Genomic DNA, 18,073 nt, shown 5'->3' on the forward strand with positions numbered 1-18,073 from the left:
TTCCCCCTCAATCTGCTGACTTGCGTAATTCTAAAGCACTCATTCCCCCCTCCCTCAGGAATGTGTGAGCAGAAACCCAGATCTTTGTCTGCAGCCATATGCTCCATGTGTGTACGAGAAAGTTATTCATGATGAAATAACTCGACCCCAAGTAGCGATATAGATGTGAAAATTGCATGTTTGGGATGCGTGACGATAGCGCTACACACCAGTGCTTTTTCTAAGCTTAGCGCGAAGCAGAATTTGAGAAACTCATTACTGCTTAACCAAGGCACATAGCCAAGTCATGTTTGGACTTAAATGAACGCCAACGTCATGCTGAGAAAAATCATAATTTTGTCGTTTGTCTACGAGCCTCACAGACCGAGTTAGGATAGCTATGAGAGATTAGAAGGCTTTCCATACCTTTCCAAGGGGGGCATATTCAGCCCCTCAGTGATGTCACGACCAGAGGGTATATCTTGAACCTGCTGAGTTATGAGTGGATCTTTTGCTGGAGGATTCAGTTACTTCAGGCTGTGCAATCTGACCTGATAATTTGGGACGGTCCCCTCCCCCCGCATGGCGTACCATTGAACGAGATACCTGTAAGTACTTTTCATCTTTAATCCCTTTTATTTTGTAATTGCTTTGTACATATTATAATTGTCTCATCGTGTAATATAATTTTTATCCTTTTGTAAACACTGCCTGATCTTTTTGGAGTAAAAGCTATAATATTTGCTAGTGTTGTTCTCCTTGCTCTAAAATGTACCCTAAGTCCTACGACCTAAGCCATTGCTACTGATTGGGTTGGCTCCTGACCTGCTAGTAATCATAAGAAATAGGAGCTGGTGGCAGCGCAGCGTGCTGAGCTTGTGGGGCAAAGATGGCAGTGACGGAAAGGGGTTTATAAGTGTATTGCCTGGCTGCGGCTGGAAATAGTATATAGCCCTCACTGCAGCGTTACCGATAGCCAGTACACGAGCAGGCAGCCTTTCTGGCAACTAATTATCCTAGGTGCAGTTCCCTGACTGACCTGAGAGTAAGGGGGATCGCCAGAGAGCTGCAAGTTCCAAGCCGGAACTGGGAAGTGCAATATAAATAAACCCCTGAAAAAAAGAACTGGGGCAACCAAACACCCCTGGTTCATGACATATTGGTGGCAGCGGTGGGATAATCAAAACTATCCCCCCGTGATTCATGACGGCGCACATATACAGTGGCGGGGGGCGCACAGCTACAGTAGCGGGGGGGGCGCACAGATACAGTAGCGGAGGGGCGCACATATACAGCGGAGGGGGGGCGCACACATACAGCGGAGGGGGGGCGCACACATACAGCGGAGGGGGGGCGCACACATACAGCGGAGGGGGGGCGCACACATACAGCGGAGGGGGGGCGCACACATACAGCGGAGGGGGGGCGCACACATACAGCGGAGGGGGGGCGCACACATACAGCGGAGGGGGGGCGCACACATACAGCGGAGGGGGGGCGCACACATACAGCGGAGGGGGGGCGCACACATACAGCGGAGGGGGGGCGCACATATACAGCGGAGGGGGGGGCGCACATATACAGCGGAGGGGGGGGCACACATACAGTGGAGGGGGGACGCACATATACAGTGGTGAGGGGGCGCACACATACTGTGGAGGGGGGCACATATACAGTGGTGAGGGGGCGCACATATACAGTGGTGAGGGGGCGCACATATACAGTGGTGAGGGGCGCACAGCTACAGTAGCGGGGGGGGCGCACAGATACAGTAGCGGAGGGGCGCACATATACAGCGGAGGGGGGGCGCACACATACAGCGGAGGGGGGGGCGCACACATACAGCGGAGGGGGGCGCACACATACAGCGGAGGGGGCGCACACATACAGCGGAGGGGGGCGCACACATACAGCGGAGGGGGCGCACACATACAGCGGAGGGGGCGCACACATACAGCGGAGGGGGCGCACATATACAGTGGTGAGGGGCGCACATATACAGTGGTGAGGGGCGCACATATACAGTGGAGGGGGCGCACATATACAGTGGAGGGGGGGCGCACATATACAGTGGAGGGGGCGCACATATACAGTGGAGGGGGCGCACATATACAGTGGAGGGGGGCACATATACAGTGGTGAGGGGGCGCACATATACAGTGGTGAGGGGGCGCACATATACAGTGGTGAGGGGGCGCACATATACAGTGGAGGGGGCACACATATACAGTGGAGGGGGGCGCACACATACAGTGGAGGGGGCGCACATATACAGTGGAGGGGGCGCACATATACAGTGGTGAGGGGGCGCACATATACAGTGGTGAGGGGGCGCACATATACAGTGGTGAGGGGGCGCACATATACAGTGGTGAGGGGGGGCGCACACATACAGTGGAGGGGGGGCGCACACATACAGTGGAGGGGGGGCGCACACATACAGTGGAGGGGGGGCGCACACATACAGTGGAGGGGCGCACACATACAGTGGTGAGGGGGCGCACATATACAGTGGAGGGGGCGCACATATACAGTGGAGGGGGCGCACATATACAGTGGAGGGGGGGCGCACATATACAGTGGAGGGGGCGCACATATACAGTGGAGGGGGGGCGCACATATACAGTGGAGGGGCGCACATATACAGTGGAGGGGGCGCACATATACAGTGGAGGGGCGCACACATACAGTGGTGAGGGGGCGCACATATACAGTGGAGGGGGCGCACATATACAGTGGAGGGGGGGCGCACATATACAGTGGAGGGGGCGCACATATACAGTGGAGGGGGGGCGCACATATACAGTGGAGGGGCGCACATATACAGTGGAGGGGGCGCACATATACAGTGGAGGGGCGCACTGTCTCACATATAGACTGCAGGCGCTAGTATTTATCACTGCCGCACACACGTTACAACTCTATGTGGGCGGGATCTGGGCGTGTACGTGAGTGACAGCCGCACTCTCCCTCTGGCTCCGCCCCTTCAGTCGCACGACCTTTCCCCTACTTTCCAGTTCTCTCACCCGGCACACTCAGCACGCTCTCTACACGAGCTGATCACGCTCCCCGGCAGCTCTGCCATTGGTTGTTGAGCTATGGGAGCCGCGCTTCTGATTGGCCGGTGGCTCTCGCTGCCGTGAGAGCGTTGTCCTCATCTTGCCTTCCCCGCCCCCTGGTGGTTGTGTGCGTGCTCTGCACGCCGGCCCTCCCATGCAACATGACATCCCCAATGCAAAGAAGGCGAGCTTGTTATTGCTGATGAGCAGCCCAGGCTCAGGCAGGCGGCACCAGGACCTGCTGCTGCTCCTCCATCCTTTGTTACCGTGTACCGGCCATTCATCATGCTGAACGTCAGCCCAGCAGACAAGCAGCAGCCATCGCCAGCTGTAAGTACCTCAGGATTGTGTGTAGCTCCAATACTTGTAGATCTGCCGGTGCCCCTCAGTATTGGCAGCTGTGTGATGGATGCACAGTGCCCATGCAGGAGGAGGGGATCAGCTGTGTCCAGACATGTCTGTAATGGGCTGGGATTGGGGGGTCACCCATCGCACAATAGTCTGCCAGTGCTGGCATCGATGTCTGCAGTGTATGTGGCGAGCAGAGGGTTAATCTTCGGGTGCTGGTCCAGGAGCTGGGGTACAGTGGTGGGTGCTGGGGTGCACGGGTTGGGGGTACAGTGGTAGGAGCTGGGGTGCAGGAGCTGGGCGTGCAGTAGTAGGAGCTGGGATGCAAGGGTTGGGGGTACAGTAGTAGGGTACAGGGGTTGGGGGTACAGTAGTAGGGTACAGGGGTTGGGGGTACAGTAGTAGGGTACAGGGGTTGGGGGTACAGTAGTAGGAGCTGGGGTACAGGGGCTGCAGTAGTAGGAGCTGGGTGCAGGGGCTGGGGATGCAGGGGTAGGAGTAGGGTACAGGGGTTGGGGGTACAGTAGTAGGAGCTGGGGTTCTTCTGTGCCGGTTGCCATTATTTGCGGGGTTGTCTTGTGTGTACACCCCTATGGTCTGTGTTGCTGCCCCATAGTAATGCTCCGATCACACCCGATTCTTACAGTGACACAATAGATGCATTTTCCTTCGGAGACTTTGGCATTAACCCCTTGCATCCTGTCGCCGCCCCTGTGTTTTTCTGGCTGGATTTTGAACCCACACGCCGCCCCTTGTTGCCGCCCCGTTTCCTGATCCTGCCCCCCTCACATGGCTAGTTTAATGGGTGACGTATTGGAAAGCTATATTTGGATCCCCCCCTAGCCGCCGCCCCCATGGGAGGGTTTGGGCGGAGAGGGGCAGAGTTTGGGATCCGTTGCCCTCTTGTCTCGGGTGGGGTCACCGCTTATTGTCTCCGATAAGCCCCCCCCCCCCTCTTCCTCACCTCTGCAGAAAGTGGAAAATAACTCGACCCCCACAGTGAGGAGCTGGTGACACAACTCCCATCGTCCGCCCGATTGTGTGGGGCATCGCCATGTGCACTCACTGGGATCGGCGCTGCTCTGCAACCTGTGGTGACACTACAACCCCCAGCATGACTTCATGCAGATATAAGACAGTTCTCTGTGTGTGTTGTGATTAACCCTTTGTTGTGCACAGTGCTTAAACGCCTGAAAGACCACAGGGAATGATGCCTAAGCTCTCCTGTGGTTGGGGCATGTTCCTTTAAGGTTAACCCTTTGTGACCTGTTGGCCTGCGGATAACTGATCACTGGGCCGGAAATGACCCTGGCAGTTGAGTCTGGCTGCTCTGATGGCTGCTTCCTCTCCCTCCATCCTCTCCTTCCTCTCCCTCCATCCTCTCCTTCCTCTCCCTCCATCCTCTCCTTCCTCTCCCTCCATCCTCTCCCTCCATCTTCTCCTTCCTCTCCCTCCATCTTCTCCTTCCTCTCCCTCCATCCTCTCCTTCCTCCCTCTCCTTCCTCTCCTTCCTCCCTCTCCTTCCTCTCCCTCCACCCTCTCCTTCCTCTCCCTCCACCCTCTCCTTCCTCTCCCTCCACCCTCTCCTTCCTCTCCCTCCACCCTCTCCTTCCTCTCCCTCCATCCTCTCCTTCCTCTCCCTCCATCCTCTCCTTCCTCTCCCTCCATCCTCTCCTTCCTCTCCCTCCATCCTCTCCTTCCTCTCCCTCCATCCTCTCCTTCCTCTCCCTCCATCCTCTCCTTCCTCTCCCTCCATCCTCTCCTTCCTCTCCCTCCATCCTCTCCTTCCTCTCCATCCTCTCCCTCCATCCTCTCCTTCCTCTCCCTCCATCCTCTCCTTCCTCTCCCTCCATCCTCTCCTTCCTCTCCCTCCATCCTCTCCTTCCTCTCCCTCCATCCTCTCCTTCCTCTCCCTCCATCCTCTCCTTCCTCTCCCTCCTTCCTCTCCCTCCATCCTCTCCTTCCTCTCCCTCCATCCTCTCCTTCCTCTCCCTCCATCCTCTCCTTCCTCTCCCTCCATCCTCTCCTTCCTCTCCCTCCATCCTCTCCTTCCTCTCCCTCCATCCTCTCCTTCCTCTCCCTCCATCCTCTCCTTCCTCTGTGCTATCAGCTCTGATCATCTGTAGGTGCTGATGCAGCAGAGTGGAGTTTGTTATCTGGGATTCCATAGGGCTGTGGGTGAACACTGTGATGGGGTGTGCAGATGTAACCCGGCTCTGCTGCATCTGGGAGCTGGAGATCACTATTCCTATAGTATCATGGATCTGTCATCACTCCTTTATCACTATAGACTGCGAGCTCCTCAGCCAATGCTTTTATTTCCCACAATCCCGTGCTTGCTGGGGGTACCACTGTCTGTGCAGCCGTCTGCGGCCGGGGACCACGGTCTCCATGTTGCTGCAGGTTATCTGAGGACGCGCACCACTCGCATACAGAAGAGGCCGCGCTGAGCTCCATCCTCTTCCCACCATTGATTTCTGGAATAAACCATTGTATGTGACGTCTTAGGGTCTCCACATTTGTTTTCTTTGCTTTTGTCCTGTGAATGATACAATATGGGCGGCAGGGTGGCTCAGTGGTTAGCACTGTCACTTTGCAGCCCTGAGTACAAATCCCCCCCCCATCTGCAAGGAGTTTGTATGTTCTCCCGTGTTTGCATGGGTTCTCCGGTTTCCTCCCACACTCCAAAGACCACACTGATAGGGAATGTAGATTGTGAGCCCCGATGGGGACAGAGATGATATCTATAAAGTGCTGCAGAATATGATGGCGCTATATCAGCAAAACGTAACCAAAATAATACAGATATGGCGGAATTATACATAGCGAGTAGGTAGATGCTTTAAATGTTAAATATGTAATTACAATAGAAGGACTGAAGACACCTACAAGTGACTGTATTGGGGTCTCATGAGGAGGGGGGCATCACTGCCTTCTAAGTTTTGCTTTTCTGTTCCTCTAAGGAAATACAAAGATGGACATAATAGATGTGAACAAAGCTCTAAATATATAGCAATGGGAAGATAGATTATTATTTATTGTGCTTTTATAGCGCCTTCATGTTCCTGCACTTTATAGATGATATCACTGTCCCTGATGGGGCTCACAGTCTACATTCCCTATCAGGATGTCTTTGGAATGTGGGAGGAAACTGGAGAACCCGGTGGAAACCCACACAAACACGGGGAGAACATACGAACTCCTTACAGATGTTGTCCTTGGTGGGATTTGAACCCATAACCCCAGAGCTGTAAGGCTGCAGTGTAACCACTGAGCCACAATGCTGCCCAAATGGGTAATATATGGGGAGACATACAGATAATTAAAGAGTAATTATGTTTATTTCATAAATCCATAGTACACATGAAAATAAGCAACTTTGTAGTTTCTTATCAGGGAAATCTGCTTTCTCTTCTGTCAAGGCTGTGTTCAGTTTCCCATTGCTGAGATAGGAGATGATGGTGCTTTTAAATTACTATGAAGGGGAGGAGCTATCGGAACCCAGACATTCTGCTGCAAGTTCTCCTGAAAGGACGGTTACAGTTCTGCATAGAACTCTATGAGCACCAACCGTCACCTCTATCTCACCGGAAACTCTGTACTCCCTGAAGACAGCTTCTACCTGTGATTTAGAGATGGATAGAAATGAGAGAGGTGAATATAAGAGGGCTGGATCCAGTGTGTGGGAGCTAAAGATTTGTCTGCACATAGATAGGAGACCGGGAGAGAGAGAAGATATTTTACATACCATTAATAAAGACAAGTAGAAGTGTCATTCTGAGAACAGTCACATTCTCTGTCCTGCAGGCTTAGTTCGTAGCTGCATGCGCTGCCGGTACAGAACATGAGTGGGTGTTGTCCTCCTCCGTGTGGGTGTGGAGTGACCCGTGACCTGGGTGATGTCATGTTATAAATATATCATAAGTGATTTATAGCTCTATGAAAGTGCTCATTTACAGAAATGACCTAATTATACTGCACATTTACCTTGATGATGATTATTAGTAACAGCAGCTGCAGTGATATATTATAACCTGTCATCCGGAGCAGTGCTGAGCGCATGGGATTATTATTATTTATTGTTATAGCGCCATTTATTCCATGGCGCTTTACAAGTGAGATCTCATTTAACCCCAGTCCTGACCAGGCACATTTTCAGGTTTTGTTTTTTTTCTTTATATCATACATGCAGTGTAAAGACCTGCACCTTTTCTTATTCAGACATTCAAATAAGCTTTGTGTCTTTTTATTTTTTTATTTTAGATATGGGGCCGAATTTTTGTTTTTCCGATGTTGGTGGGTTTGGAAAATAAAGAAACATGCGTATAAATTTTTTTATAATCTTTCTTTAATTTTTATATATTGGACACTTTTTTTTTTTTTCTTTTTTTAAATGGGGGGGTATGGCTTGCAACAGTGACTTGGATTAGTAGCAACTTTCCCCCCCCCCCCTTCCTTCTTTTAGCTGTTAATTTATATTGTGCCCACCATGAAGTCATAAAAGACCTTTGGGGACAATTCAATATATATGTAGCCTCTTGACTGCATAGCGGAGCTGACTGGGTCTCTTAGGCTATGTTCACACGTTGCAGATTCCGCTGCGGAATTTTCCGCAGCGGATTTGATAAATCCGCAGTGCCAAAAGTACTGCGGATTTTATCATGGTTTTTTGTGCGGTTTCCACTGTGGTTTTAGACACATGCGGGTTTCTATAATGGGGCAGGTGTAAAACCGCTGCTGATTCCGTACAAAGAATTGACATGCTGCGGAAAATAAACCGCTGCGTTTCCGTGCAGTTTTTTCCGCAGCATGTGCACTGCGGTTTTTGTTTTCCATAGGTTAACATTGTACTATACACCACATGGAAAACTGCTGCGGATCCGCAGCAAAAACCGCAACGTGTGAACATAGCCTAAGGGCCCAGCAATTCCTGCTCCCTCCCCACACTCAGAGATCACTTCCTCAGCGCTTTCTATACAGCGATTGGGAGGGCAGACCTTGTCATTTTCCATCTCAGCCTTCTGTGGGGAGTCTGGCCGTGTCTGACAGCCAGCTCCCCACTCCTGCAGCTGTAGGAGCTTGTGCATCTTCTATACTATGCAGTGTGTAATGCGAACCACCCGGATCTATTGGTAGTCCATAAGTGATTATCTGAAATTTTTTTTATTTTTTTTTCTCCGTTTGTGTAAATTTTGCTTGGGTGTAGCAATGGTTTATAAAACCACCAAGGTGTCATCTTGATTGTAAGATGTTGTCAGTCATCTATCCCGGTAATGCGTGCTATAATAATGGTTCTGTGGTTTTTTTTTTTTGGTTTTTTTGTACCGTAGGTTGACTTCATGGACATCTGTGAGTCCATACTGGAAAGGAAGAGACATGACAGTGAAAGATCGTCCTGCAGCACGCTGGAGCAGAATGACTTTGAAGCTGTGGAGGCTTTGGTCTGTATGAGTTCCTGGGGTCAACGAAGCCAGAAAGGCGACATGCTGAAGATGCGACCGCTGACTCCCGCCTCCGATTCTTCCGACTTCATCTTGCATTGTGAATCGCCTCTATCCATGACCAGAGAGTTCCACTCTTTAGCCACATTGGTAAGAATTTGACACCCAGTGTGGTTCTCCCATGTTTGCGTTGATTTCATCTGAGTACGTCCCACACGCAAAGGCCTACTGATAGGGAATTTCGATTGTGAGCCCTGATGAGGCCAGTAGTGGTAATGTCTGTACAGCGCTGTGGAATATGATGGCGCCATATAACCAAAGCATAACAAATTGGTTGCTGTGGGCAATAAAGCCAGGTTTTATTTTCTTGCCCATAGCAACCAATCAGAGCTCAGCTCTCATTTCTTAATCTACTCTGGAAAAATGAAAGCATAGTTCTGATTGGTTGCTATGGACAACGGTGACCATTTAACTGGTAGGCCTCTAATGGAAATCTATTAAGTTATTTGGGCCAGTTTTACAATGTGGGCAAGACCCCCCCAGTGGGTGCTACAGGGCCTGACAGGTTTGTGTCCGACATTGACCTAAATTTGGGTGGAAATGCATATATCTTGGTTTGTGATGTACGGTCATCCCAAGTTTTTTGCTTAATGAGATGCTACAAGGCCCCTCAGGTGGACCTGGATCCTCACGTTTGCCATCATTAAAGTTGGAAGGAGCTATTGTTTATGGAGGCTCTTCACCATAGTAACCTCCCTGAGGAGATAAACCCCTGGAGCATCATAGAACTGAGCTGTCTGAGGCCTGCGCACCCATTTTTTTTCCCACTGGTAGGGCCTGCAGTTATTTTGACCATGGTTGACAACATTTAATATAATCTGGGCTCCTTAGCCTTCTAATTAAAACACCAAGAAAAAGGCAGAGATGCTTCAAAACATATGCACTATCAGGGTGCGGTGGACCCAATTAAATATGGCGGCTACACAGGTGCAGTAATACCGATGAGGCAGCCAGGCTGCAATCAGGGAGTGGCCGTTTGGTACACCAGGGCAAAAAAAAAAAATATATATATATATATATAATTAGTTTTTTTTCTCTGCCTTTTTCTTGGTGTTTTTATTATAGATTTATGGAGGATTTTCAAGTCCTCTTTTTGTGGTTTTGATCTCCTTAGGGTATGTGCACACGCTGTGGATTTTGCTGCGGACCCGCAGCGGATCGGCCACTGCAGATTCGCAGCAGTTTTCCATGCGTTTACAGTACTATGTAAACCTATGGAAAACAAAATCCGCAGTGCACATGCTGCGGAAAAAACCGCGCGGAAACACTGCGTTGTTTATTCCGCAGCATGTCAATTCTTTGTGCGGATTCCGCAGCGGTTTACACCTGCTCCATAATAGGAATCCACAGGCGTAAAACCGCAGGTGGAATCCGCAAAAAAAACCTCGGTAAATCCGCAGTGCGGATTTCCTGCGGATTTACGAAAATCAGTCCGGAAAAATCCGCAAGACTTTCCGCAACGTGTGCACGTAGCCTCAGCCTTCTGTATGACACTAATGCAATAATTTTAGGCCTGGAAAAATGCTACAAGCCAAGTAGTCAATGCGTCTAGGAAATCGATATTTATATTTAATATCTATGAAAGTTCATGCTGATGGCCACTAAAAGGTTCAAATGTGCTCCTCGGGGGGTATGACTGGCTCAAAGTTTAGAACAAAAAAGTTTAGCTTCAAAAGTTTAGCGGAATACCCATGAAAACTGACAGGTCCTTAAATCCTGAAATGCAAAGACACCTAGTATGTTTAAGGAGGTTCTCCAGGTTTACTATGTCCTCAGTTTAGGTCATCAATGTCAGATTGGGAGTCTAACACCCGGCACCGTCAACGATCAACTGTTTTTGGCTTCACCAGCGGTTGTATGTGAATGGAGCCAGAACAGCCTAGCTCTGCACATTGTGTAGTGGTCACTACTGAGGTGCTACAGATGGGCAGCACGGTGGCTCAGTGGTTAGCAGTGTTGCTTTGCTGCGCTGGGGTCCTGAGTTCAAATCCCACCAAGGACAACACCTGCAAGGAGTTTGTATGTTCTCCCCATGTTTGTGTGGGTTTCTTCCGGGTTCTCCGGTTCCCTCCCACATTCCACAGCCATACTGATAGGGAATGTAGATTGTGAGCCCATCGGGGACAGAGATGATAATGTGTGCAACCTGTAAAGCGCTGCGGAATATGTTAGCGCTATATAAAGAGACTAATAATAAATTCAGCCCCTGTGCACTTCAATATGAGATGATCTGCAGTATCTGAGAACAGCACTGCACAGTGTACAGAGCGGTGCTGTTCTGGCTCCATTCACCATTTACATCCAGCCGCTGGTGGAGCTGAGAACAGATCAGTTTATGTGCCGAACAGGGTCGGCACCAGGTTTATGTCGTTTTTTTTGGTGACAATGGCGTTCTTCTTCGCTTTAGATTTTCTCTTCGCCTTCTTTTTTTTTTTTTTTTCAAATGATAGAGAATAGTGATGAGCGACCGTGCTCGGATAACGTTTTATCCGAGCATGCTCGGGTGCTAACGGAGTGTCTTCGGTGTGCTCGAAAAATGGGTTTGAGTCCCCGCGGCTGCATATCTTGCAGCCTGTTCGACAGCTGCAACACATCCAAGGATTGCATGTCTAACAGCCGCGAGACATGCAGCTGCAGGGACTCGAGCATATTATTCGAACACGCCGATGACACTCGGGAACCCAAGCATGCGCCGATAACACCTTATCCGGGCACATTCACTCATCACGAGCTGTATCGTGGCGGTCTTGCCACATAACCTGTAATTTATATCATTAGTATTTTGGGGTCCGTATACAACATTCTCATCTCTTATTATTCAATTTTTATTTTTTTTTCATTTTATTTACATTCCAAGATATAGTGTGGTATAGTTTTTGGATTTTTCCTCTTTACGTTTCTTTAAATTATCCCCTATGGGATTTGAAGCTGCGATGACCCTCTTGTATGTTACACCTCAATCCTATAATCCTATGAAGATCAGCCACAATCTGGGATACCTAGATTTACAAACACCCTGCAATCATGTTATCGGAAACAACACTTGACCCCAATTCCTACTTCTTAGATTCTGCAGTCTTGATCTATAGCGACATCTAACAGGTTAATATAGCCTGGATGACCCCTTTTTAAGCCTTTTAATATTACATTGAGTCGTAGAGCTAAAGTCGCTTTGCCGATGCTTTTTGGGTACGCGGTCTGCTAGAACTATGGCTACAGCTAACTCTCCTCCTATATTAGTAATGGAAATATCTTTGTAATTTTAGTTGTAGTTCAAGAGTTTCCAAAAATGTGCCTAAATGCTGATATCGCACTTTACCTGACCTCACTCATGTTTTTTTTTTCCCAGTGCATGACCCCTCCACACAGTCCAGAATTTGCTGAACCATGCACCACACTCCCTCCTGCCTCCCAAGTGACCTATTCCAAACCAGTGACCGTGATGGCTAGCGATTCCCATTGTTTGATGTCCTCCTCATCTGTGTCCAAGTTATTCCCGCAAGGGATCCACAGCCTGGAGTCTTCTCAAGAGTTGGCCGTTTCTCCAAAGTCTCAGCCTTGCAGGGCAATGGTGACCAGTGTCATACGCCACACGGCCGACACTTCCGCCTTTCATCACGTTCCCCAACTACTCTCCAGGGGAAGCGTACCGGCTGGGGAAAACTTATCCCATAAGACATGTGAAGTCAAACATTCCAAGCTCACCAAAGAGACAAATGCCCATGAGGATGGCTCACAAAGTTCCTCACCTCTGCACCTTCTGCCACAGACTGATATGCCCTGTCCACACGCAGAAATGGGCTGCCGGAAAGTAGCCGATGCTTCGACAGCCACGCTGACGAAATGTGAAAATGAACACTTAGCTGAGACCAACCCCATGGCTCCTGTCCCGGTTTCGAGCCCCCCTGTCCTTTGCCAGATGATTCCAGTTGCTGCACAAGCTGGTGTTCTTTCCGCTTTCATAAAGCCTGCTCGGCAACCGATGTGCAATACCGTCAAGCCAATCCTACCCCAAACCACACCGCTTGCACAGCCAGTCCTTATGGGCACGCCTATATCTCAGGGGGCCGTAATGTTCGTCCTTCCCCAAGCACCTGTTGCACAGCCACCTCCACAATGTTCACAGACTCTAATGACAGTCGGGAGCACAAAGTTACTTCCCCTCGCCCCAGCCCCCGTGTTCATAACCTCCGGCCAATGCGGCCCCCCACAATTGGACTTCTCCCGGAGACGTAACTATGTGTGCAGTTTCACTGGCTGTAAAAAGACTTATTTTAAAAGTTCACATCTTAAAGCACACCTTCGAACCCACACAGGTGAGCCGCGCATTTGCTTCATGACTATGCCAGGCCTCATAGGCCCCGATTTATTAAGTCTGTCGTTTCGCATGCCTGTCCTAATGAAGGTTATGCAGAAATAAGATGCTCTAAATCCATTAAGAGGAGCATCTTATCAGTGACACTTTCGATGGGTGGGCATGTCCACACCCCTTCCTGCTATGACTTCTCCCCAGTTCCTGTATTTTGGTAGAGCTGCAGAAACTGCCAAAAATCACAATTTTTGTGCAGATTTTGCGTTGCTCAAAAATTGTGCAACTTTTCAATGTCTTAATGGCGCAACCATTTTGATGAATCGGGGCCATGATATATCCTCTGGTCAGCAAGTTTCATCACCCATTACATGCCGGGAAATTAGCCTGGTCGAACTAAGGTCAGGGGAACCCCATTGTTTTATAGGGCAGAGGATCCAGAGAAGGAACGGCACCTTTCGGACAATTATGCAGTCACTTCTGGATTTTTACCAATTCTCAGTGGGACATATTAGGGTTTGGTTCAGACGTCCATATTTCACAGTCTGTACATACATTGACCGCTGGTATCCTGATATGAACGTACAGCATCATACACACCTATAAAGCTGTAAGTTCAGGTCAGGAGATCCGCGATCAGCCAGGGCACTGCCATCTACATCCAGACTGGGAATTATGGCCCACATTACTACGCTAAAAGCACTGGAGGTCTGGCTCAATTTCTTCCTTAAAACCAGCATACATTCCTTGTTCCAGATTTATGTGTTTTAGACATTTTAGCTTATCACTGCACAGTAGCAAAAAAGGGGTTTGACTTAAATAAAAGGGCATGGCTTATTTGTGGGAAAATGACTCCAAAATTTTGATGGAAAATCTTGGCATGAGATAGATTAAATAAACTTGTGTCATCATGATAGATGTGGCGTATTTTCTGCATACCAGATCTAGTTTACATCCAGTATTAACCAGCCTCCAAAAGTCCACATATGATAATTGGGGGTATACGGGGTACATGGGTGCCTCATAGACACCTGTGGGTACATTAGTATGACTCCATACAACTCTGAACTTGTGTGAAACCTTTAAGTGGTTGTGGTACAAGTCTGCAGTCACTCTGTGAATCTTGTGATTCTGTGATCTGGTGATCGTGGGACTGCAAGTATGCAGTTTGCGTACTTCTGGGCACATTCCAACTAGACGTGTGTGGTCTCCATTGAGGGAGGCTGTGTATGTCTAGTCGGCATGTGACCGATGCTTAGAATCCTGACGGCACGCTCTGTGAGGATTCACAAGTCTGCAGAGTGACCGTAGACTTGTACCCTAAGGACTGACATCCCCTAAAGGTACTGAGTTATGTTTGGCCAAGTTACCAATGAAACTAAGGACTTGGTGATAGAGGAGGGAATGTAGGTGTGCCAGTTGGATCCCCTCCAGCCTGACTTTTTATAGCTTTTTCTAAATTGTCATGTTGTAAACGTGTTTTCTGGAACCACCGAATCTTTTATTGTTTACTAATTGATCTCTCTTAACTTGCAGGCGAAAAACCTTTCAGCTGTAACTGGGAAGGATGTGATAAAAAATTTGCCAGATCAGATGAACTTTCCCGACACCGTCGAACACACACAGGGGAAAAGAAGTTTGCCTGCCCCGTGTGTGATCGGCGGTTCATGCGCAGCGACCACCTGACCAAGCACGCCCGGCGGCACATGACAGCAAAGAAGGTGCCCACGTGGCAGACAGAGGTCGGAAAGCTAAACAGAATAATGACGTCAGATCAATCAAGATGCGCTGCGCCGCCGCTAGGCATGCTGGTCTCCATGTCTGCGCCAGTGTGAAAGGGACGGATCGAGCTGGCAAATTCCAACTCTTTACCTAGTAAGCACCAGAGACTGGACGCACACACAAAAAAATCCTCACTTCTCGGTTGACTTTACCTTGTCAGATCCCTGTTGCAGTTTTGCTTTCGCTTTCCACGTGATGCGACTTCTTATCAACCTTCGTTCCCAGCCTTTTACATAGGAAAATAAATCCTGATATTGTGGCAATAAGCATGTTATGCATTTGTGTATGATTCCGAGCAGACCGCAATTTTGCAAAAAAAATTTATACTTTTTTTTTTTTTTTAAGTTTTTGATTTGCCATATAGGATGTACAGACTTTTGTTGTCGATTCTTATTAGTATAAGACCCGTTTGATACAACCGATCCCCGCGTGGCTTCCACCGCTTGGTATATCATAGCGTTTGTTATATATGTATATATTTTTTTTCAATGTCTGGACAATCTAAAAATTGCTTTTTTTATCAGTCTGTTGTTTACAGTTGCCCTGTAGTTGGGATTCGGCATCGCCCCTTCCGTTTTTAGAGGTGTGATTTATGCCTACTAGGGTTCTCCGGTGTCACTCGCTTCCCCTATTGGGGGCAGCAGGACGGCGGTGCATCGGAACATGTCTACCAGGACCAGGATGCGTGCTTGATATCTGTCAATTGTTCCAGTGTCCTGGCAGACGCACCGTCATCAGGGACGACGATCACCTCCAATGCGGAAGTGACTGGCACTTGGAGACCCCCTTTAAGAGGGAATTGGCCATTTTTTTTTTAATTTTTTTTTTTTTAAACATTAAAAAAAAAAATAAAAATAAATCAAAAATTCCAGTATCTCCTGGTAGCCCATAGATCGGCGCTTGGTGGCCGCAGCCATGTGTCTGCCTCCTCCACACGGGAGGTTCTGCCGCTTGTGCAAAAAAGGAAAGCGCAGAGAAGCGGCCGCCCGGTCTTCCATATGGCCACCACCTACTTCAGTGTTTTGTACACCGTACCGGCCACCTCTAATGCATGGGCAATGGATAATCCTGAAACGCAGCGTCAGGGGGAAGTGACGGGGTCTTTGCTTGCGTCTCTATACAACAGTTTACAGTTTTGTTTTTTGGGGTTTTTTTTTTTTTTTTTTTAAATTTGATGAGAAAGTGGCCGAATGCATCTCTTGGAGTGGAGTTCACCATTGTGAAGGCTCAACCAGTCAAATTGTCCTGTCTTGGGGAAGTTGGGCTATATGGACAGGAAGTGTTGTCATAGCGACAGGAAGATGAACTATATAACTATATAATGACACCTCTGAAAGCTTGTAATAGGGGCGATCATCAAGAATAGTAGATTAGATGTTGCCTGTGGACAGTCTGGAAGAGCAATTCCAAAATGGACAATCCCTTTAAGAATGCTTCTTATTAATTTGGTGAAGGAATCTTCTGGTTTTAATAAACTTAATGGATGTCATTCATTTTCACTTGATGAGTTTAGCAGCGAGTATCGTCCCTTCTGTACAAATTGATTGCACTCCGTATGGGGTATCTGGGAACGGGCTCGAGACGTCGCCATTGTCTATAGACCCCCACCTGCATGCTTATCAAAGGGAATCTGATACTTTATGTCTATTATATCTATTGCACTATACATTGTATGTTATTACATTATTTTATTTTAGCTGCATTTTAATGTTTGATCTCAAGGCTGGAGAGAGGGGTGACTGTCGCATATAGGGAGATGTAATGGATAGGGTTAACTAGTTAAGGCATGGTGCGGCATCTCTCCCGGTATCTGCTCCGACATAGAGAAAAGTTATCCACTTGTATATAGGCACCGCGCTGGAAAACGACTGAATTCCTATTGTGACTGCTTGTCCACTGTGGCCCCCTGGTGGTCCACGTGTGAAGTGACACATCCATCTTTCCACATTGTGACTGCTTGTCCACTGTGGCCCCCTGGTGGTCCATGTGTGAAGTGACACATCCGTCTTTCCACATTGTGACTGCTTGTCCACTGTGGCCCCCTGGTGGTCCATGTGTGAAGTGACACATCCGTCTTTCCACATTGTGACTGCTTGTCCACTGTGGCCCCCTGGTGGTCCATGTGTGAAGTGACACATCCGTCTTTCCAGTGTTGCCCTTCTGGGTTCACTCAGTATTATTACCTCATACACTGATTATTATTATTATTATTTTTTTTTTTTTCTCGTAATCTATTCTTACTTTGTGTTTCTTATACCTCATTCAGCCACATAGTTAACTTTACTTCCCTTTTGATTTTAGTTGGATAAGTGCAAATCTAGTGAATATTTTGCTTCAGTCCCCTACTATAATGGCGATATTACACCTCCACATTAAGAATACCTTCTTGAGCTTTTCTATCCCCCAAAAAATAGATCCATGTTGTTTTTTTTATTGGTAATAATAAAAAAAAAAAAAGCTTCGCCCATATTCGGAAAAGTGAGGGGTGAGGCCCAGAGCGTCTCATACCTTACTTATAATGGCTGCAGTCTCAGGAAGCCACACACCTTCTCCTCACTCACCTCTTCTTCCCTCCCCTGTTCACACAGAGTTTTGGTGATGTACATGTAAAATTTAGTACAGAAATGTCAGCGTCCATGAGAGCGGACTGTGTGCAGCATGCTCAGAAATGCAATGTTTGCAGACTATTCTAATTTTTTTTTTTTTGTACTTTGAGCCTATGAGTATTTTCTTATTTGTTAACTATTTCATTACTTTGTTTTTAACCTATTAAATCTGTTTGTTTCATAGAAATGTAACATTGTCACTTTTTTTGAGACTCATAAAAGTTTTGTTTGTTTGCATAGTGATTGGTGTTGATTTAATTATTCATAACGCATCAACATGTTCCACAGAACCGCACACAAACCATAACTACGCTTCATATCTGGGTATTAACACTCATAAAATCACAGGAAAATTGGTAAACTTTCCAATGAATGTTATGTAGCACGATGAGATCTCTTGTTTATACATTGAACAGACCTGACTGGGTGTTGCCCAAGTGTCATTCTGTTCATCATGTGTCACTTTATGGTAGACATTTACAGCACAGG

At 48.0% G+C, this 18,073-nt stretch overlaps 1 protein-coding gene across 3 annotated transcripts; it reads left to right on the top strand.

Moving 5' to 3' along the window:
• Positions 1-3,014: 3,014 nt before the first annotated feature.
• KLF11 (KLF transcription factor 11) lies at positions 3,015-17,832 on the top strand. 3 transcript variants are annotated; one of them, XR_013221981.1, is made up of 5 exons: positions 3,015-3,368; positions 8,717-8,977; positions 12,237-13,203; positions 14,733-16,903; positions 17,109-17,832. XR_013221981.1 is itself a non-coding variant. In XM_077291422.1 (4 exons), the coding sequence occupies exons 1-4, from the start codon at positions 3,324-3,326 to the stop codon at positions 15,029-15,031; spliced, it is 1,572 nt and encodes a 523-aa protein (XP_077147537.1). In that variant the 5' UTR covers positions 3,015-3,323; the 3' UTR covers positions 15,032-17,024. The 3 variants fall into 3 exon arrangements, 2 of the variants coding, with proteins under 2 accessions (XP_077147537.1, XP_077147538.1); XM_077291422.1 differs by lacking the exon at positions 17,109-17,832 and having other exon boundaries at positions 14,733-17,024; XM_077291423.1 differs by lacking the exons at positions 3,015-3,368; positions 17,109-17,832 and adding an exon at positions 6,911-7,040 and having other exon boundaries at positions 14,733-17,025.
• Positions 17,833-18,073: the final 241 nt, after the last annotated feature.

This window comes from Ranitomeya variabilis, chromosome 2 (assembly GCF_051348905.1).
Source record: "Ranitomeya variabilis isolate aRanVar5 chromosome 2, aRanVar5.hap1, whole genome shotgun sequence".
In the NCBI taxonomy this organism is placed as follows: domain Eukaryota; kingdom Metazoa; phylum Chordata; class Amphibia; order Anura; family Dendrobatidae; genus Ranitomeya; species Ranitomeya variabilis.

Excerpts from the sequence above, each read along its gene's own strand:
- KLF11 (XM_077291422.1), top strand. The coding sequence starts at position 3,324 with ATGCTGAACGTCAGCCCAGCAGACAAGCAGCAGCCATCGCCAGCT. Across the intron at positions 3,369-8,716 it reads AGCAGCAGCCATCGCCAGCT|GTTGACTTCATGGACATCTG; the intron begins GTAAGTACCTCA and ends TTTGTACCGTAG. Across the intron at positions 13,204-14,732 it reads ACACCTTCGAACCCACACAG|GCGAAAAACCTTTCAGCTGT; the intron begins GTGAGCCGCGCA and ends CTTAACTTGCAG.